The 21,592-nt window shown below is 33.2% G+C and overlaps 3 protein-coding genes across 3 annotated transcripts; 1 reads left to right on the forward strand and 2 right to left on the reverse strand.

The window, feature by feature from the left end:
• Positions 1–13,654: 13,654 nt before the first annotated feature.
• On the reverse strand, positions 13,655–14,450 carry LOC107954921 (uncharacterized). Its single transcript, XM_016890615.2, has 2 exons — positions 14,260–14,450; positions 13,655–13,976 (listed from the first exon to the last, which is right to left on the reverse strand). Exons 1-2 carry the CDS (start codon positions 14,433–14,435, stop codon positions 13,835–13,837), a joined length of 318 nt encoding a protein of 105 aa, XP_016746104.1. The 5' UTR covers positions 14,436–14,450; the 3' UTR covers positions 13,655–13,834.
• A 1,964-nt stretch (positions 14,451–16,414) lies between these two features.
• On the forward strand, positions 16,415–19,453 carry LOC107954919 (3-ketoacyl CoA thiolase 1, peroxisomal). Its single transcript, XM_016890610.2, has 14 exons — positions 16,415–16,708; positions 16,797–16,873; positions 16,947–17,031; positions 17,116–17,242; positions 17,442–17,540; positions 17,632–17,702; positions 17,777–17,884; positions 17,967–18,044; positions 18,121–18,253; positions 18,348–18,444; positions 18,557–18,680; positions 18,776–18,884; positions 19,020–19,103; positions 19,200–19,453. Exons 1-14 carry the CDS (start codon positions 16,613–16,615, stop codon positions 19,307–19,309), a joined length of 1,398 nt encoding a protein of 465 aa, XP_016746099.1. The 5' UTR covers positions 16,415–16,612; the 3' UTR covers positions 19,310–19,453.
• A 40-nt stretch (positions 19,454–19,493) lies between these two features.
• On the reverse strand, positions 19,494–21,385 carry LOC107954920 (sm-like protein LSM5). The gene is made up of 4 exons (XM_016890613.2): positions 21,111–21,385; positions 20,900–21,023; positions 20,032–20,104; positions 19,494–19,788 (listed from the first exon to the last, which is right to left on the reverse strand). The coding sequence occupies exons 1-4, from the start codon at positions 21,142–21,144 to the stop codon at positions 19,756–19,758; spliced, it is 264 nt and encodes an 87-aa protein (XP_016746102.1). The 5' UTR covers positions 21,145–21,385; the 3' UTR covers positions 19,494–19,755.
• Between the last annotated feature and the right edge of the window lie 207 nt (positions 21,386–21,592).

A 21,592-nucleotide genomic window follows, 5' to 3' on the forward strand; every position in this document is an offset into this window, starting at 1 on the left:
GTTGGTTGTAGAAAGAACCACCGTTGAATTCTTCTAAAACAGCAGCAGCATGAAAGAAACCGACGAGATCTAAAATTTCACAATCACTAATTTTCACAGAGACCAAATTACGACAATTTCTAGCAATAAGTTGGAGATCTTCAAAACCAACTTTTACAAGATCCGTCATGTAAAAGTTTAAAGTCTCAAGAACTGAATTATTCATCGCAATCTCATGAATCCATCGACCATATTTCTCAATAATTGAGATGTCTTCCAAGAACAAGGTTCTTAATTGCCTACGCCAACATGTAAAAAAATAAATCATATGAAAGAACCAAGGTAGTTTATCTGTCAGATTCTACTCCTACTGATGTTTATGAGGCTATGACTCATTTTCATTTGCAAGGTGTTGTTTACAATGAGTTGCAGGCTCTTATCAACAAAAACCCTTGGAGTTTATGTCCTCTTATTGCAGCACATGGTCTATAGGACTGCCAGTATCAAAGGAAGCCATTTTCTCTAGCATCAAATACTAACAAATTTAACTTCTAACTAGATAAGTAATAAACTGCGACCAACGACAAAACTATGGATTAAACTACATTTGACTACATTTGATGCTGTTAGAACATCAAAAGCATGGATTAAAATCTAAGCTGCGACCAACGATACAGTGGTAACTACAGAAGACTGTAGGCACAGATCAGTGAGAGCAGAGGTGACATTCAGCATAAACAGGGGCCAAAATCTTTCTAACTATGGACAAGAAACCGATTCACAAAACTATGGACAAGAAACCAATAACATAAAGGAACTAACCCAGAAACCGATTCACAAAACTATGGACAAGAAAATATACCTTTCTAAAGCAAGTCTGCGAAGAAAGTCTGCCCAAGACAAGCCAAACACCGCAGCCAAACTAGCAGAAAACCCAAGCAAGAGATCTCAGACAAAAACAAGCAGAAAATCCCCAAATTAATTTATAAAAGGAAGAAGAAATCAAGGGGGGAAAAGGAGCCCGAAACCAGATCAAGGGAGAACGAAAGGGAGAAGGGAGAACGAAACCAGATCGGTGTAGAGAGGAGAAGGGAGAATGAAAGGGAGAACGAGGGTGTAGAGAAGGGAGAACGCCGGAAATTCCAGAAAATGTCTTACTGATTCCAAATCGGTAAGACGTTTTCCATAAATTAGGGCCTTTTTTACCTGTGTTTGTAAAACATTTTCCCTTAGGATTTCATTTTACACCGATCAAACACTGGAAAATCCGTAAAATATTTTCCGGAAAATATTTTCCACCAATCAAACAGAGCTAAGTAAACAACACGAATTATGAAAATAAAAGTAAAGTCACTAATTAATCCTGCATGGCCTAATAGTTAAAAGAGTTCTTCACTTTAGATTTGGCCTGAATTTGAATACAATCGAATTGAATTATTTATTTGAGTTAAATTAAAAAAATGACTTTGGATCATTGTAACAACTGTCATTCACCGTAATCAAATTTGTTATTAACTTTCATCTCTTCATAACTTATTTATTAATCTTTTATATACGGGTTAGCTTCTTTGCTTGCTTAATTGCTTCAATTATCTTTTGATTCTTGTCATTATGTATTTTGAAATTAAAAAATATATTAGATGTAAAAAAGTGATTTTTAATAAAAATTATTTTAAAGATAAAATGTGAAATCGATACTAATATAAAATTTTAACACGAATATTTTATGGCATCATCAATAATTCAATTTTAACATAAATTTATAAAGATTCAATTTGCTTAAATAATTCAATAATATAAATAGTACAAAATGTGTAATTTAATTTAATAATATATATGTAGATATAAATAAAATTATTACTATTTAGGTTTAGGGATTTTTTTTGGATAATTTTAATTTTTTATTTAGGGTTAAGGATGAAAAGTAAAAGTTTAGAGAAAAAATTTAAAAGTTTTGGAGAGTAAATTTTGGAGAGAAAGTAAATGGGAGAGTAAAATTTGGGGAGGGGGGATATTCAAAAAAAATCTAAAGGAAAAATGGGTTTGAGGTAGACGGGAATGGGATGGGAGGAGAGTAAAAGTATTGGGAGAAAGTACAAAAGTTTGGGAGTTTGGGGTAAATTTTAAAATATAATAGTTTGGTATTCGATTTATTTGAATTATTCAAATCCAAAAACTCAACTCGATTCGAACTCGAAATTCGAAAAAAATCGAATTAACTCGAATAACTCAATTCGTTTAATGCCTCATTAAAAATATTACCAAGAAAATTCAATGAGAAAAAACCTTAGTTAAGAAAAATATGATACAACGCATATTTACTCCCCTCATGACAACATTACATGAAATCTCATATTTTACGTATTCAATCTTAAATACTAGTTTTTCAAATGATAACTTGAACAATTTGCTAAACATTTATATCATCATTCTTCTGAATGCCATTAGCGAGGAAGAATTTTGGGAAAATATATTTTGATCTATTCGGGAGTTTGAATAATAATCATAACAAAGTTTGGTTATGATCTTTTTATTCATGTGCATGTTGGATCATCTTATAATCTTTCTTTAACTATTATTCATCGAGTTGAATTTACCACATATGTTTAAGTCAATTATTTCATATAAATATTTACTCAAATGTATCGAATAATATCTTGAGAATTTTTATACGCTTACAACATTCTAAATCCTTCAAGGATTTTAATATAAATTTCTACTAGATAGTGATTCATATAAAGATTGTAACAACAATCATTAGACGCATATCAAATTTTCATAAGCTGTCAAACTAATGAGATATCTAAATGTTATTGCATCTACCACAAAAGAATATATTTTCATAATTATTGCTAAGGCTTTAGAGATAACTTCATTTTCTTATTTCATTTTCACAAAACAACTCATTTGTACTCCACTGACCTTAAACCTTTAGATGCTTGGACTACTGGTCCAGAAACTTCACAAATTTAATTCTACTTAAATTGCGTCTTTCTATTTTAGCTAATCTATTTCATGTCTATGTTTTTTGATAAATTTATTCAAGATCCTCCTTTTGCTTCATTATCTCAATAATACTATTGCATGAAAAATATTGTCAACAACTCTCTATTTTCACGGTTCCATATTTTCTCTTATTGACTATCGAGATTTCTTTATTTTCATTATTTCCATCGTCAATTTCAGGTATTTGACTCTCTTTTGGAGTTGTAATAATTAGTTATGTCTTAAGGCTCTTCTGGAACACCCACCTCCACCATCTGACATATATATTAATTATTTTCTTTTACGAGAATTTTCATCTTCGGTACCAATCGACTTGTCATGCTTTAGGCATGCATTACTTTAATTTATTCTAACAAGTTGTCCTACTAGGACTTCAATTCAAATCAAAACATTAACTGGTATATAACACTTGATTATTCTCATCAGGTTAGTAAATATATTTGGTAGTTAACTTGTAATAAAATGAATTATCTTTTTGAACTTTTGGTTCAAATAACTTTCTACGATGATCAAGATAATGCTAATTTATTTCAAGTAATTTATTTATCCAACTATTGTTTTTCTCCCCTAATGTTGGGAAAACTATCAAAGCAAATAGTAATCACAAATCATGTCAAAATTGAATCTCCAAATCATTTAAAACATCTTATAATATGAGACTCATAATTAGTATATATTATCAACTTTATTTGAATACTCATTTCGTGCTTTGTGGTGGAGCAACTTGAACATTTATTGCACATTCAAAACTTCTAAAATGGGTTGTATTTGACTCCTGACCAAAAGTCAATTGTAATAGGGAGTGTATATCATAACTTATTGGCATGATACGTACAAGTGTCTATTCATATAAAATATCATATCCTATACATATATACAAAAAATTTTCTTCAAAAGATATGGTTTAGCTACTAATTGGTAAGTGGTCAAATTATAATTCCAACACTAAGTAAATATCCAATAGGTTAAATTTACTTAGTGAAATCGTTGTACCTTAATTTATAGTGTTATCATTGAAATAGATTTTTGAGAATTGTGAAGTCAATTAGTAAATATGTCATCAATAATATATTATTGTCTTGAATTGTTTGAAAAGGCAAATTGTAATAAATGGTGTGATAGTTAAATTTGATTATGGAGTGTAGCACCCTGTAACCCGGATCTGGCGATTGGGTTGGGTATGAAGTGTTACAAGAGACGTGGTGGAACCACAATTGGGACTTGGGAGGAATTCCAAAAAGAATTCAGGGCACAGTTTTACCCAGATTATACCGAGTATGAGGCTTGAGCAAAGTTACACCGGTTTACGCAACGAGGCACAGTTAGGGAGTATGTGCGGGAGTTAAGTGAAACCATGCTCCAAATTTCTTATTTGAAAGAGAATGAGGTGTTTTTTTTCTTTTTGGATGGGTTGAAGCCATGGGTGAAGCAAAAGTTGTAACGCCGATGAGTCCAAGAACTTACCAAAGCCATGACGATAATAGAGTCCTTAATTGAACTTGTTCCAAGGAAAGATAAGTTTGAGTCTTCCAAGGCCAATGGGAAGGGTGATGGTAGGGAAGATGAAGAAGGACATGGCGAGTATGACAATGGTAATAGGTAACGATGGCAATGGGAAACGATGAAACGAGAAGTGGAAAACCAACAACAACCTAAATGAGAAAGGTAGCTAGATAAAATGTTTCTTTTGTGACGGCCCGTAAACAAGAAAGGACTGTCTGAAGAGGTATGTGCTTTTAGTCATCAAAGGGGATGATGAGCCATAAAAAGCACCTATAAGTCTTAGTTCGGTCTTGCGTGGTGTCAAAGACAAGAGGGGCAAAGAAAGCAAGACAAAGCCAGTTGAATGCTTCTTTTGTAGTGGTCTGCATAAAATGCAAGACTGTCCAGAGCGATCTAAGTTGTCCATGATCAGTAAAAGAGAAAAAGCGGAACCTAATGAGAGTAAGGCTTCAAATCTTGAGTCAATGATACTCACTCTTGCGAAATGGAATAGTAGGCAGCTAGGGTTGATGTTTGTGGACATCAACATCGTAGGTCAAAGCAAAAGTGCTCTTGTTGATACAAGAGCATCAGATCTATTCATATTAGAGAAAGTCGTAGACAAACTTGGTTTCTTAGTTAGAAAATCGAATAAGAATATTAAGACGATAAATTTCGAAGATGTCTCAACTATGAGAGTAGCACGAGAAATAGAGCTTCAACTCTGCGAGTGGAAGGGTAGGGTATTGGGAAATGTGTCCATATTGTAGTAAACATGTAATTATTTTCTATTTATTTGAATGATGAATAAATAGATAAAGTTAATTTTGCATTTCACTATTATATTTTTGTATTTTTGTTTTTCATATTTTGCATGCATAGCGAAATTGTGATAAGAAAATATTAGCTCATTAATTGTCTAAGTTCAAACTGATGATAAGTGGCATTATAAGAACGTTTACATCGCGAGAAAGACTACTTCAATAGATAATCTAAATGAGTCTGTAATCTCGTAAAAAAATCAAAGTGAGCATTTGATTCAAATACTTAGAAGAATTATCATGTCGTCTACAATTCCAATTGAAAAGATGACTAGTCTTGGCTATCGGAGTAGTTGATTCCACGAGTAGAGACATAGATGTATTCAATGGTAGAATGATACATTGGATTGGACCCAAGATGAATTAATTCTGAATCTGTTTGTGAATTTTCACTTGTGATATTCATGGTATGATTTACCTAAATCCTGGGTTAGTCACTGACCATTCGTATGTAACTCATGTGCTTTGATATAAGTGGAGGCTTATGTTCAAAAAATGGTCAAGCCAATAACCGGTATGTTGGGCACATGACTTGTGTATGACATTGCTTTACTAATAACAATGGAATTCATAGCTCAATAAAGAGTTAACGATATCTTCTCATTGGCATTGTATGGATTGATAAATATGAAACGTGGCTACGGGTTACTTATTCTCGAACAAGCAATTTATCACAGTCATTTCTTTACAGTGATCATATTAATTATTAAGAAGACACAGTGGCAATGATGAGATAAAATAGGATTGTATTGAGTGAATAGATTTAACTTAAAGGAATCAAGGATATCATATAAGGGTAACACACACATGATGTGGTCATTGGACAAGGCAGTTGGATGAATTGCTTTCGTAAAAAGTATGCAATAAGGAGTTTTCAATCATCGTACTTCTTGTGAACTGACTCCATGACTAAATAATTACAAATTATCGGAACAATGCTTTTGGACATAATTGCAATTACTAGAGCCTAATTGTATATGTCTGATTAATCCCTCCGCTAACTTAACAAAAGCTCGATCAGACTGCATTTGAATCAAAAGAAAATTCTACAACTTTGGAAATAACTTAATTGAGTCGATTTATTCGATGTGGAATTAAATTGAGCAACCGTAAGAATTGTTCAACTATAGAAATTGATTAAAGAATTTTCTTAAAAAATTAATTTAAAAAATCTAAGTGATTTTTGGAAAAATTAATTTTGATCAAGTAAAATTAAATTAATCAAATTAATTAAAATTAATATGATATTTTTAGAAATTAATTTTCAAGTCAGACAATTGGACCAATGGGTAATTGAACTTGAAAATTGGACCTGAGATAAAAAATTAAGTTTGGGAGCCCAAAATCGAGACCAATATCCAAAAACTGGTCGAATCGAGCCTGGTATATGAAACTAAGCCAACGGTCTAACTCATGGCTGGATTGGACTGGTTGGGCCGTCACTGGCCCAGATCGAACCGGCAATAACTGTACCAGCTCGGGGTGTCGACGGCTACGATAGTGGTATTCTGGTGGTCAGTAAATGATTGGTGGTGGTGAGTCTTCGATGGTTGAGCATGGAGGAATCACACTCTTACTGGGACTCTACCGAATAATTTGATTTCAAATTAACTATTACAAAAATAATATTATTTTAATAGATTTAATACTAAATTTAATTTAATACTTATCTTAATAGTTATCTTAATAGTATTATATTAATTTAATATTAAAGTGATTATCTTAATATTAAATTTACTTTAATGCTTATCTTGTAGATAAATATTCTATTAATTTAATAAAATTTAATATTAATTTAATATAATACTTATCTTGATAAGTATTATAATAATTTAATATTAAAGTGGTTAAGTTTAATTATAGTTTAACTCTCTAAACTCTCCTTATATAAAGAGAGTCTTGGGTCATTATTTCACACACACTTGAATTCAAGAGAAAGTTGTAGAGAGAAAATTCTCTAAAGAAATTATTTCAGAAATTTCTAGAAATATTTTTTAATTTACAACTTGGCCCAAAAGTTTAGAGAAATTGTGAAATTATCCCACCAGTATTTTTTGTGAAAAATTTTCTGATTTGAAGCGAACCCACACTCGACAAACGTGAGCTTGAGGATAACGGAGATGACTACTTAGTTGAAGCGTTCATCCTAGACGAATCGAAAATGTACAATTTTAATCAAATGTTTATTATTTTAGATATCACAAGCAAGTTCTTATTTTAGAAAAAAAAATTAAAACTCTGATTTTTCCCTAAATTTATTTTTCACTGTATTTTTTGATCCCGATTTTTCAACACAAGGAAGATTTTGAGGTAATCTATTTAGATGACTATTATTTTGTTCTTGGCTTGAACTTATTGACGGGATTAAGACAGGCCTTTTTCCTTTTCTGATTGTATCCATATCTTTGATGATCCACAATCACGATGTGTTGAGCCAGTAAATCAAGACATGAAAGTTGGAATCAAGGTATTGTCGACAATCCAGCTAGCCGAGGATATTTTGTATGAAAGGAACATTGACTCGGTAGATCAAATTGCTAAGGAAGGCCTTTTGGAAATGCTAGTGGGACATAAAATCGATATGAAGCCTATTGAGCTATCAGTGCAGCTACCACCTATGAGAGAGGTGGGTTATGCATCAGACTTTGGGGGTAAAATGGTGATGGAAATTGGGCAGTTGAGACGAGTAAATATTGCAAGTGAGGTACAACTCAAACACTTTGGTAGTGTTTTTCATTCTGACTTATTTGTTGGTAAGGACACGGAGGCCATTTCAAAGTTTTGGCAGGAAAACTCAAGGTTAACTCAGTGTTCAATGTGAGCATGCCAAAGCCTAGTTGTGCGGATCAAGTGGATTCCGATCGAGGCAAGCCACAATACACAAAAGTAAGAGTGATGGGCTCTTACAAACGTGATGTACTAACAAGTGAAACGGTTTGAGTTAGGTAACAATGGAAGCCGATGCAATGGTTCCAAGGGGCAGGACTACCCGACAATGAGACTAGTCAAGAAAGGGCCAAGGCGTCGAGAAAGTTCCGAGGCAAATCAAACCAATTCCATTCCAAGGGTGCAATGAAGGCTTTGTGAGAATGGGTAGGGGAGAATGTCATAGGTCATGGCTCAAAGCCTGTGACCAAAGCACAAAAAGCATTCCATGAAGGTCAACATATTAAATGGGGCTTATTTGACCCACTTGAACTGGTTCGATTTGAAGAACAAGTTACGAAGCCCATCTACTTGAAGTCTTAGTGGCCCAGCGAAGTACTTAAGGAAAATTAGGGTTATCGTAGTAAATATGGAAAGTAATCTTAAAAGATTTGTAATATTATAAGATTTGATTTTGTAATCTTAGGGATTATGTCAATCCTTTAATTGTAGATAAACTTCGATCTCGTTCGTCGATGTAACTCAATCTATACCGTCGATTTTGGGGGAGCTCAACTATATAGAGAGTCTATCCCTTATTTGTAATCCTCCATTGTATCTTATTCTTTGAGTTGAAGAATATATTGAGAACATTTACTCAAACATCTGGTGTGTTTTGCTTTTTTGTGGCCATTTTGTTCTTTTAAGCTTTCTTTTGTCTTTGAATTGCTTCCATTTTATAATTTGGTGCCTTAGAGAATTTCTATGAGAATTCTCACTTTGTAAGAGTTAAGTAAAAAAAAACTTAGGTGTATTTGAAGTAAAAAAAAAACTACTTAAGGTCGTACGGATTGCAAGAAAAAAAGTTTAACCCTGTAACATTAGATTTATATTGAAGGATAAAAAAAATATACATTATATTTTAGGATTTATTAATTATTATATAATATATATAATATATGGGGAAGTGTGAGATGAAGTCACGCACAAAAAGAGAAAAAAGAACTTTTGTCTTGATTTTTGGTTTTGAGCCGCATAGGACAGACTTTGACTTTGGTTTTTGGCACCCGCACAAGGATTTGAGTTTTTGGGATACTTTTCTTAAATTTTTCGTCTTTGAGCAATTTTCTTCCAATTATTTCTGGTTTGTTCTTCAAATTATGAGTAGCTAAATATTTATTTTAGTTTTAGGTGGATAATTTATTCGGTATTAAAATCATAAGACTTCAAAATCATACATATATTTTCAACTTCAATATTCATTAATTTTCTATTAGTTGTCTCATAACATCGTTTTAATATCAAAATTGAGAAAAGTCCCTTGATTTGGTGTTGGATGGCATATGATTGGTGAACCAGTACGATCAATAATTGTCATGTTTAGTCTATTGAAAATTAAATTGACGTGACCAATTCAATGATTGGTTGGATCTGTCTAGGGAGTTAACGCTCAAGTTTAAATAACTCATGAAGTTGAGTTGGGTCCTTTTAGTTCACAAAATTGCATAGAAATTAAATTGTGGTAGTTTATTTCAAGGTTATTTACTTGGTAATGATTAGCTGTTGAGTTGTTCCTGTAATTAATTTACATACAGAACGGATCATGGTTGGAGGCTGTTTCTCGATCACTATAACCGACTTATCGTTGGAGGAGAAAATCCATTGTCCGAAATTTGTTCGAAGTAGGAGTCAAAATCGTGCCTGAAGTTGGAGCTTTCGTTATATCGATTTACACAACTTTAATTTTGTTTGTTTATTTTTATTGCGCTCAATTTATTTCTAGTATTTATTTTTATTTGAATTTTAGTTATTTATTTTATATTTAGATTTAATCTCCCCTTCTTTATTTTCATAGGTTCACATAAATTTTTGGTAGTAGGAAATAATAAAATTGATCAGTCTAGTCTTTGTGGTATCGACCCTACTTACTATACTACAAATTTAATTTAATTTCAGTTTAAGTGTAAGAAATTATTTTTGGTAGGTTTGACAACCATTAGAAAACATCTTATGTTAAAAGTTAATTTTTTATAAAATTTACTCAAGAATTATTATTGGTGTAGTGGTAAATAATTTGTTTAAAAATCCATCCAACATGAGTTTAATCTTTAGACATATTTGTAGAGGCCAAAATTTGTCTGGCCTAGACCCAACATAAACAAAACAACGAAAATAAAAGTAATAACACACAGTCCATTTACAGAAGCCCCAAAGCCCATAACCTAAATATTTTTTTTTAGAAAACCCTAGTTTCCCCCTAAGCCTTAAGCCGCTGCTCCTTGCCACATCAGCTGGCACTTCTCCCGAAGACATCAACGCCCTGAGGTCTGCTTCCTGCCATCATTTCACCGAAATGGTTGAGGAGCACACATTTCCTCGTCGTTGACCACCACCATGGCACCTGCAAAAGAAGAAACAGATAGTAGAAACAAAGAAAAACAAAAAGAAAAGAAAAGAATATTCTATTTGGTTCGGCTATAAAGGCTAAATCTTCTGTAATTTTTAACAGGAAGAAATTGAATACAAAAAAAAGTAACAAGTTTTAAAAGAAAAGGTAGTTTATTTTTTATATTTCACGAAAAATGTAAATAAAAGAAAAAGAAAGTTATTTCTTACCTAAGCGTCGGTTCACCTCCCCATTGCAGACAGACGTGGCCCCTATCTCCGACGATAGACAGGCCCTCTCTGATTTCATAAGAGAGGGTAGGGTTCGTCCTGCTTCTCAAAAACACACAAAGAAGCCGAAAGGTTTCATCTCATATTTTCTAATTTTGGTTGGGTTTTGGGGTATTTTAACCCTGGATTTGATTCCACGGCTTCAAGGGGATTCAAAAAAAAGTTTTTCTTTTGAATTTTTGGCCACTGGAGGCGGTGGTCGCCATCGCCGGTGACCGGTGGCCATGGCGAAGTTGTGACGGTAGGATGGTCGAAAGAAGAAGAGGATTTCAAAGAAAGAGAGAAAGAATTTTTTTTTAAATGAAACCAAGTGATTTTTTTAGGATTTTTTAATTTATATAGGCCCCCTAAAACGATGTCATTTTGGGATTGGCTTCAGACGTCCAAAACGACGTCGTTTTGGCACGACCCGAAGATCCGACCCAAATAGCCCCAAGATCCACGTGTTTTTTGAAGGGTTGCGAAAATTGCTTCCTAAACCTTTTCTTTTTTTTCCCTTTTTTAATTTCATCCTATACTCCTTTTTATTTTATTTTTACCCTTTTATTTTATTTTCTTACATTTTGGTCCCCTGACCTACTATTGACCTACCAAGGGAATGACACGTATGCTAGGTTGGGGAAAATAACACCCTGGGTCCCTTTACTTTTAATTTTATTTTGATTTAATACTTTGTTTTTTTTGTTCTTTTAGTTTATGCTTGGAATTTCGTTTAGCTTTCAATTTAGTCCTTTGCCTATTCTTTATTTTTATTTGTTATTTTATTATTTTATTTTATTATTTCCAGCACTTTTATTTTATGATTATTTATATTTTTGCCCCTCTCTAAATTATGTAATTTTATTTACATCGTTGAGTAGTTATTTTTTGTTTTATTTTTATTTTTGTCATTAGATATGATTATTACTATTATTATCAGGTTATAGTCATTTACTGTTTTACCCTCATTACCTTTACTACAATTAATTTATTCTTTTATTATTATTTCATTATAGTGTTATTTCGTTTGTACCTATGTAACTATTTTATTTTTTACCATTATTTTATTTTATATTATGCTTACATACACTCGTTCATTTGGTACCAAACTCAAACAAATTAATTGCACATCACATTAAATGTTATATTCGCTTTTACCCGGTGCATAGGAAATAATTAGAACCGAGACGATGTTCTTTAATTAGGGGATTCAAGAAATCGTGCCCTAACTTATGGGGTACGACTTTCTCCTTAAACCGAAATAATCGAACATCCTTTTAAAATTCAATACACATAGGACTTAGGTAATAATTAAATGGCGATTATTCTTGTTTTTGAGGATTCGAGACCTCGTGCCCTAACGTACGGGGAATGATCTTTTCTTCTTGATTAACTCGAAATAAGAAGGCATTTTCCATAAAATTTAATTTAGTTAGCGATATTTTAATCAAATAACATCATGCAAAAAAAATGATCGTACTTTAAATTTTCTTTGAATTCTCAATTCTTGACACTAAGACATCAAGTAATCAACTAGAAACCAATTTTGGGCGTTATGAGGGTACTAATCCTTCCTCATGCACAACCGACTCCCGAACTCATTTCCTGGATTTTGTAGACCAAAAATTATAGTTTTAGTAAATCTAACATTTTATTAAAATGATCAAATTATAAGGTGATCCGATCACACCTAATAAAAAGGATTGGTGGCGACTCCATTTTCATTTTCTAAAATAAAAAGTCGATTTCAAAAAAGGTTTCGACAATGTTAATTTTAGTTCTTTTATTTAAAAACTATATAAAGGTATGAAAAGGCAAAAAGGTCATCAAAATAATATGTAGTCATTTAATAAAATGATATATTAGTCATTTCCTGACCAAGTTAGTATCCGATTAACTTGTGACATCAACTCAGTCAAGTATTTTATTAATAGTATAGATAAATCAAACATGAAATATAATAAATAGATTGTAAAAACAAAATTATTAAAATACATAAAACCATTTTAATTTTACACTAATATAATTGAATATGTTTCCTTTATCTATACTAGTTATTGTTGGAAAATTACTACTGTAAAAAACACATTAGCACTTATAAGTACAAATAATAAGGAAAATAAATAAATAAATATTGCGTCGTGGAGAATCACTGCCTTAGAAGCGGTTTCGCCTTGATCGATGTAATTGGAAATGGTTGTTGCCCCTGCATGTTAACAAAGTGCTTCCAAAATTTGTACATCCGAATGAGGAAGATGGAACTCAATTGGTATTACTCTTTTTAAGTTTACGGGAAATAAGATCAAAATAAGTTTAAAGATGGTCGAAAAATTCGACCTAAAAAATCACACTAGGATCAATTTCCAATAAAATTTAAAAGGGTCACAAACGGTAATTTTTAGTAAAATAACAAAGCTTTCAGAGAAAAAAAATGAGGGAAATGAAAAGAATGATAGAAGCTAGCCTCCTATTTATACTATTAGGTGAAGGGCAAAATAGTAAAAACACAGGGGCAAAAGATAAAACTGGCAAATCTAATTTTTAAAAAATAGTTCAAAAAAGATATTTTTTGTTTACTAGAAAAAGATAGTTTTTGTTTACTAGATTTTTCTTTATTTTTTAAAAAATAATACAAAAATTTTATCCAAAAATAAATATGCGTGGTACGTGTGCGGACACTGACACATGTGTTAGGCATTTAGTCAATTACTAAATGAAGGTAATAAGTAAGGCTATATTTAAACCTTTCATTAGCTTATACACAGAATATGTTATTCTTCTTCTTCTTCTTCTTTTTAGAATTCCTATACTATCTTAATTCTTAGAGATTAAATAGATTATTTTAATTTTAAACATAATTTGATTTCTCGTTTTTTTTTTGAGTGGTTGGTTTCTTTATTTCTAAATAGTTAATACGGTTAACAATTTTAATCAAAATGCTTGTAATACCCAATTATTGCCCGGGCCCAACTAAGCCTAAGGCCCAAACCCATTACAAGCCCAAGTCATTAACCCAAATCCCTAGCCTAACCAGCAGAGAGCTTCGACGCCACCATCGCCCCATGCCGCAACTGCCCACGTTCTTCCCTCGCAACAACATCCCACGTCTCAGCAACCTCCAGCGCCGTGCATGCCCCACGTCGCAGCAATTCCCATGCACGCATGTACCTGCAATAAAAAGAACCACGAGCAGCAAGCAAAATGGGGGGGGGATAGCAAGTGGTAAAAAAGATTTAGGGGGGCTATATAAAAGGGAAATCGAATCTGTAAAAGGGGGTTAGCAAAATTTTTTGTATGGAAAATTTAAAAAAGAAAATACAAGAGAGAACAAAGATTTTTTTGGAAGGTGACGGATTTTGGTTCTTTTTTTACTGTTTTTATTTTATTTTATTTTCCTTTTGTTTCTCAAAACAAAACAAAAAACGAGGAGGGGAAGGAAGGGAGGACTTACCGTTGTGAGTCGTCGGAAGGTGTCCCCGATTCGTCGGATTCTAGTCGGAAATGGGAAAGGACTTGAACGGCAGAGGGGAGGGTCTGAAACAGCAAAGAGGAAGTGCTGCTGCGGCGCATTTCAAGTGACAGAAGGGAAATGATTTTATAGGGTTCAAAATGGACTATTTTCGCCATTAGTCCTCATGATTTATGGTGCTTTTCAAATTAACTTATTTATTTATTCTAAATCTGACTGTACCTTTTATTTTCGTTTCAAATTGGTCCAATAGTGTGCAGCGTTTTAGGGTGGGTTGGAAAATTACTTTTTCGGTCCTTTATTTATTGCAACTGTTTTAATTTACTCCATTTCTTGTTTTTATTTTCAAAATTCGGCATTCAACTTCTGTTTGATATTTTAATTTAGTCCTTAATTTGTTTTTTTAGTTTATTTTTATTATATTATTTTTTATTGTTTATTACTGTTAATTATTATATTATTATTGTATGTATGTATGTGTGCGCATATATAATATATATATTAAATGTTTTAAATATATATGTAGTACGTATTTTATTATTATTATTATTACAATTTTTTTTGTATATAGTTTATATATATATTATATACATTCATATTTTATAATTATTTATATTTTCATGTTTTATAATTCATATGTTTATGCATTTTTATAATATGTACATATCATAGATTTTATTATTATTTTATTTTTTCTTAGCCTTATATACATATGTATGCGTATATACTTTTATAATATATATATGTTTTCTATATTTTATGATCCAAATATTTTTATATATACGTATACATAGATATATATTGTTCTATACCTTTATAAATATATTTTTAAATTTGTTTTTTTATATATACATATGTCCATCTTTTTGATAATTACTAATATATTATGTTTATACATTATTATGTTTATTATTTTTTTAAAATGCACGTACATTGTATTATTGATTCATTTTTGTGATTTTTGTATATATTTGCACGAACGTTTTATCATACTTTTAAAGAAAGTATATTTTTGGTTTTGTTAATATTAAAATTGTTTTTTTAAAATATTTGAATATTTGGCAATCATGATTCTTGAGAAAGATCGTGTCCTAACTTATTGGATCGTGATCATTTTTTCGATGAATTTAACAAGCTAAGTATTCATTTCACAATAAATTTGCAATTTTCAAATAAAAGCTTATTCTCGGGAATTCAAAATGTCGGGTCCTAACTTACTGGTCGTGACGAAATAAGAATTTCTAAAACAAAAAGTAATATTCGGTATTTTGAAGATATAAAATATTGTGCCCTACCTTATTGGGTGTGGTGTTTTATTTCTTTGAAATGAGAATGTTGTATCATTTTAATCCATTCACGGGTTTAAAAAAAATTTATTTAAAATCTTTTCAAACTTTCGACATCAAGACATTAAACAATCAATTTAGGTACCGATTTTTGGGCGTTACGAGGGTGCTAACCCTTCCTCGTGCGTAACTGACTCCCGAACCCGTTTGTTCAAATTTCGTAGACCAAATTTGTTTTAAAGGTGAGCCGGTCACACCTAAATCATGGATCGGTGGCGACTCTAACTTTTGTTTTTTTTAAAGTATAACTTATTTTTATTTTCAAAAATTGGTTTCGACAATGCTAATATCAATTTCCTTAAGAACACTACTTAAATAAAAGATAATTATTTTATCATGACAAATTTAAATGAGTGTCATTAAGAAGAAAAAAATCTTAATTAATATTTTTATTATTAAATGATTACCAAGTGAATATTTTTTTGTCATTCGCGCTAGAGAATTTAATAAAAGAAATTTAATGGTGGTAATAATTGTATCTAGATTTTTAAATTCGAAAAATGAAAGAAGTAAATGTCTAAAAGTAAAAATATGTTGAAAATTTTAATTTATAAATAATCAAAGAAATAGAAAGTGTGGGTGAAAATCATATATAAAATATAAATATTATACCACAACTGAAAAACGTTAAATTTGCGAAAAGAAAACCTGAAGAACGCTTAATAGTATAGATATAATATTACAACTGAAAAACGCGGGAGTAATTTTCGTGGAAACCTACAAGTAATGAGAAAAACATGTCAAGAAAAAATTTTGCTTTTTAAATAAGATACAGTTCATTCCACTAAGGTTCTACTCATTGGTTGTTGGGGATGTATGTATCTTTTCCCACTATCAAATACTTGCCAAGCTCGAAAGCTGACCTCTAAAAAGCTTGACCAAACTTCCCCAAGTCCCTGAAAAAATTAACTATAAAACCCAGTTAGGGAAGAGAGGAAACAATTGGGAGATCATAAAGGACTGAGTGGGAGGTTAATAGATCAGTAGATATGGAGAAAGCACTCAACAGGCAGAGAGTTTTGCTTCATCATTTACGACCCTCTTCTTCTTCTTCTTCTTCTCATGAATCTGCTGCTACTCTCTTTGTAAGCTTAATCCTACGCATTAGATTTTTTCTTCTTGTTTTTGTTTCTCCTTTCATTTTAGTGAATGGGTTTGATTTCATTTCATCAGCCTTCAAATTGTGCGGCTGGGGATAGCGCTGCTTATCACCGGACGGCTGCCTTCGGGGACGATGTTGTGATTGTGGCGTAAGTTGTTTTACAGTATCCTTTTCTTCCCTACTCTAAATCTTTATTTTATAAATATTTTTTACTTACACAGGGCGTGCCGCACTGCAATTTGTAAGGCCAAACGTGGAGGCTTCAAGGATACACTTGCAGGTGATTTACTTGCCCCTGTTTTGAAGGTTAGATGTTGCTTTTGGTTTTTGCGTTGAGCTGTCGTTACCTTGTTCCCACCTATCTTTAACTTAACTCTCCATGGCATGCAGGCTTTGATAGATAGAACAAAGTTGGACCCAAGTGAAGTTTCTGATATAGTTGTGGGTACGGTTTTGGCACCCGGCTCACACAGAGGAATCGAGTGTAGGATGGCTGCATTCTATGCTGGTTTCCCTGGTATGCCTCTTCTTTGATTTCATTTGTTAATTGCTACTGGCATGCTAGATATGGAGTCACCAAGGTGGTTACTTTACTATGTTGATAATAGAGATGTCAAATGAAAGGCATGCATTGACTTCTAAATTGTTGGTTTAATTTACATTTTACAGTCCCTTTTCATATACATATTGCTAAAATAATAACACTCGTCAACCAGATACGGTGCCTATTAGAACTGTCAACAGGCAATGTTCATCTGGCCTACAAGCAGTCGCTGATGTTGCTGCTTCCATAAAAGCAGGATTTTATGATATTGGTAAAGACACTATGCCTTATCTATGTATATGAATGCTGAGACGGATTTATTTGAATATGAATGGCATTCACCTAGTTGGCTTTGAATGAAGGCATTGGTGCTGGATTGGAGAGCATGACAACTGACAAAGTTGTTCCTGGGGTTCCCAAAGTTAACCCAAAGGTATTATGAACAAATAGTTTGTACTCACTATCTAGGATATCTTTTACATGGTAACATGCAACTTGTTTTCACAGGTAGAGAGCTTTGCCCAAGCCCGGGATTGCCTTCTTCCTATGGGCATTACTTCTGAAAATGTTGCAGAACACTATGGTGTGACACGGCAAGAGCAAGACCAGGCTGCTGTGAGTTCTGTGCATTTACTTTTATATACTGATATAAGCTTAATTATTATCAGTCTGAAACGCCTGCAATTTGTTAAGGTAGGTTGAATCTCATCGACGTGCTGCTGCTGCAACAGCCTCTGGTAAATTCAAAGATGAAATTGTCCCTGTACTTACCAAGGTAAGTTTTGTGTAGTAAATTATTCTGGTTTAGGATTGTTTTATGATGCTTGGTTAACTTGTTTTAATCTGTAAAGATTGTGGATCCCAAAACTGGGGAAGAGAAGGCAGCCACAATTATGGTAGATGATGGAATCCGCCCAAACACAAACATGGCAGATTTAGCAAAGTTGAAGCCTGCATTTAAAAAGGATGGAACCACCACTGCTGGTATATATAATCACAAAACTTGTGAAATTCTGAGAACAACAATATGCAGTTGTATGAAACTTGTGTTACAGCTTGCAACATTTTTTTTTCTTAGGAAATGCAAGCCAAGTAAGTGATGGTGCAGCTGCAGCCCTCCTTATGAAGAGAAGTTTGGCTATGCAAAAAGGACTTCCAATCCTCGGCGTTTTCAGGTAATGAGAATTTATGGACTGATTACCGTCGGAGAATTTTAGGTAGGAGTGGATATATAAATTCACATTTGTAAGCTGATCACACTGCTTGTTTTTGCTCCTTTTTTTATAGGAGTTTTGCTGCTGTTGGTGTGGATCCTGCTGTGATGGGCATTGGCCCTGCTGTTGCTATACCGGCTGCTATAAAGTCTGCTGGTCTTGAGCTTGATGATATAGACTTGTTTGAAATAAATGAGGTGATGGGTTTCTTTAGTTGATTTTTATTTTGAGGGTGAATCAAATTTAAGCCCTCCTTTCTTTTTCTAATTATGCAATATGTATTTTGCCTCAGGCATTTGCATCCCAGTTTGTATACTCTTGCAAGAAATTGGGGCTTGATCGTGAAAAGATCAATGTTAATGGAGGTGCAATAGCCCTTGGGCATCCTTTGGGTGCTACAGGTACTTAAAAAAACAATTGCCCTGGTTATCCAACCTGGTTGCTGCATGGAAGTGGCACGCAAGCCAATACACACATAAACAGTATTACTGTATAAACATGTATTAAGTTTTGCTATACACTATTCTATGTATCAGGAGCTCGATGTGTGGGAACTCTATTGAATGAGATGAAACGTCGTGGGAAGGACTGTCGCTTTGGAGTGATCTCAATGTGCATAGGTATCCTTATCCTTCTCTCCCCCTCTAACCGAGGATTGAACTGAAATGTTAAGCCTGGTTCATTTCCTTTCTTTATCCGAATCTCTTGTCATGCAGGCAGTGGAATGGGGGCCGCTGCTGTTTTCGAAAGGGGGGACTGCGTTGATGACTTCTGCAATGCTCGAGCTGTCCAAAAAAACGACCTTCTCTCCAAGGATGCTCGATAGAGATGTTTGTTGGTATCTTAAATGTTTGCTTTATGTATTCAATAAAACTTTGGCATATTCCCAAGCAAAAGTTAGATAATCATGTCGATTTCAAGATCCTTGGAATGGCTTTATTCTTCTATACTAAATGTTCATGTTTGCTTATTAGCCATAGATTATTCCTAAGAACGCAGAAGCTAGTGGATTACCAAAGCATTCAACTTGATCATATAGTTAAAATTGAATTAGAGATACAGACGTCGAATCACAGTTATGATTCGCCTAATCAAATCATTAACCATTACAGTAATTGTGACCAATTCTGTCCTATAATGAAACCTGGGGAATCTTACAGTGATTAAGGTCTAAATGATAAGAGGTTTCCTTCTATGCCAGAGTTCTCTCTGAAGCTGAGAATTTGATAACATTGAAAGGGAAGAACCTAAAAGCCAAAAGAGCTGACAGCCTCATTCTGGATCAGGTGAGCCTCCTGGGACCAGCTGCAATGTACAAAAAAGAATTATTATGAGAAATTTAGATAGTGGAATTCATTGCAATTCTTCATGTTGAGCGGCATTTGGTTTCTATTGTTCAAACTGATACATTTGCCCCCAGTTGGCGATCTACAGTTCTACACTTCATGTGCTTAACCATATAATGCAATCCTCAATAAATATGCCAATCCTAAGTACAGTGTGATCTTAAGAAGTGTATTAACTAGGTCACAAATCATTTAAACTTACAATGGCAATGTTATTTCCATTAAGCAAAATTTGATCAAGCTTCGTGATCCGTCTTCCCTCAGTAGTGATCTCGCTGTGATGCAACAGAAACGAAAAAGCAATCAAGACCAACACCAGTGATAAACATTCTCCAATTACTTACGTATACAAGCATCGGGAAAATCTGTTGCCAGGCCAATACAAGTCAATCAAAAGAGCACATCTTCTCATTATTTTCAAGCACATGAGTAAGAAAATCAAACACCTTATCACTCTCGAATGAAAAAAGAAACATCACATAGTAAAATAAATGTGAAAAAAAAGTACAACCAAGCAATGAATATCAAATTGGAAGCAATGTAGTTAGCTAAGTGAGCAGACATCGAGCCCAAAAACACTGGCTACATAGATTGCTGGTTCTTGATATGTTCCGAGGATGCCAATGATACAAATTTATCAGAGATCAAAATGGTTTGCTGAAAAACCAAACTCTGACAGAAGGCACCAATGTTGTGAAGAAAACTAGTTCTAAATCACACCCTATCAGAACAAACTTTTAAGCCATCTCACTTTCTCCGGTTACCACCTTGCTACTGAGAAAGAATTCAAACATTGAACCAAAAGATGAAAAGCAAATCTTAAATTCATCGGAATATTCAGGGCAAACAAAAGTCATGGGACAAAGAGGGATACCATAAATTTGAAATTTGTTTAAATACATGAAACAATGGCTAATACCCAGAAACCAAAACTCCAACTTGATCTCTTTCCCGTCACTTTCCTAACACGATTGTACATAAAACCCTAACACACACAAGGGAAATCAAAGCCTAGATATGATGTCTAATCTATATCTAAACATTCAAAGAGAGAAAGGGGAGAGATTTACTATTCGGTGACATCTTCAAGGACCATGTTAACGTAGACATCGAAGCCTCTGAGAGTACCCACGAGCTCTTTGTCACCTTTCATTATCACCCAAATTTTGGACCCTACGCACCTGTCTATCAACTCTGTAAACACAAAGCAAGCAAACCCAAATCAGAATTTAATCCAACTTCCTCGAGAAATTTAAGGGAAAGTGAAAGAAAAACTGTCACCTGAAGGAAGAAGCTGTGAGGGATTGTTTGCCATTGCTTTGAGAGAGTTGTTCACTCAAAAGTAAAGCTCCCAATTGTTTGATTCAAGTTTTCTGTAATCGTAATGAAACGAGTTACTAATACTATCCGTATGTCAAACAGGCCCTGTCGACCCAATGGACTTCAAATTTTGCCCGACCCAGCACCTCCGGGCCAGCTAAGCACGGCCCTTTTTCAACCGCTAAGCACTGACGAAAAATATTTGTTACTTTTTATGTCTATTTTTACGAAAAATAGTTTGATGATCGGAATTTTTAAAATTGTCTCCGGAAAACATTCAATCAAACGTCAACTCATCCTGTCAAAAGCTTTATTCAACTCTTTTGAGACCTCCTAAATCGACAGCTCCTTTATTTTTGGCCAAGGTTGCTTTAACTAACTTAATTCTCTTGATAATATTATTATGAGATATTATCTTTTGGTAATTTGTTTCTTAATCAATA

This window comes from Gossypium hirsutum, chromosome D07 (genome assembly GCF_007990345.1).
Source record: "Gossypium hirsutum isolate 1008001.06 chromosome D07, Gossypium_hirsutum_v2.1, whole genome shotgun sequence".
NCBI classification, from domain to species: domain Eukaryota; kingdom Viridiplantae; phylum Streptophyta; class Magnoliopsida; order Malvales; family Malvaceae; genus Gossypium; species Gossypium hirsutum.

What these genes read in the sequence shown, in the direction of transcription:
- LOC107954920 (XM_016890613.2), bottom strand. Translation starts at nt 21,144, where the DNA reads ATGGCAAACAATCCCTCACAGCTTCTTCCTTCAG. An exon ending in CTCACAGCTTCTTCCTTCAG is followed by an intron (nt 21,024 to 21,110) that starts GTGACAGTTTTT and finishes TTGTGTTTACAG; the next exon opens with AGTTGATAGACAGGTGCGTA. An exon ending in ATGGAAATAACATTGCCATT is followed by an intron (nt 19,789 to 20,031) that starts GTAAGTTTAAAT and finishes TGTACATTGCAG; the next exon opens with CTGGTCCCAGGAGGCTCACC.
- LOC107954919 (XM_016890610.2), top strand. Translation starts at nt 16,613, where the DNA reads ATGGAGAAAGCACTCAACAGGCAGAGAGTTTTGCTTCATCATTTACGA. An exon ending in AATCTGCTGCTACTCTCTTT is followed by an intron (nt 16,709 to 16,796) that starts GTAAGCTTAATC and finishes TCATTTCATCAG; the next exon opens with CCTTCAAATTGTGCGGCTGG. An exon ending in TTCCCAAAGTTAACCCAAAG is followed by an intron (nt 17,703 to 17,776) that starts GTATTATGAACA and finishes TTGTTTTCACAG; the next exon opens with GTAGAGAGCTTTGCCCAAGC.
- LOC107954921 (XM_016890615.2), bottom strand. Translation starts at nt 14,435, where the DNA reads ATGGCGAAAATAGTCCATTTTGAACCCTATAAAATCATTTCCCTTCTG. An exon ending in CCTTCCGACGACTCACAACG is followed by an intron (nt 13,977 to 14,259) that starts GTAAGTCCTCCC and finishes TTTTTATTGCAG; the next exon opens with GTACATGCGTGCATGGGAAT.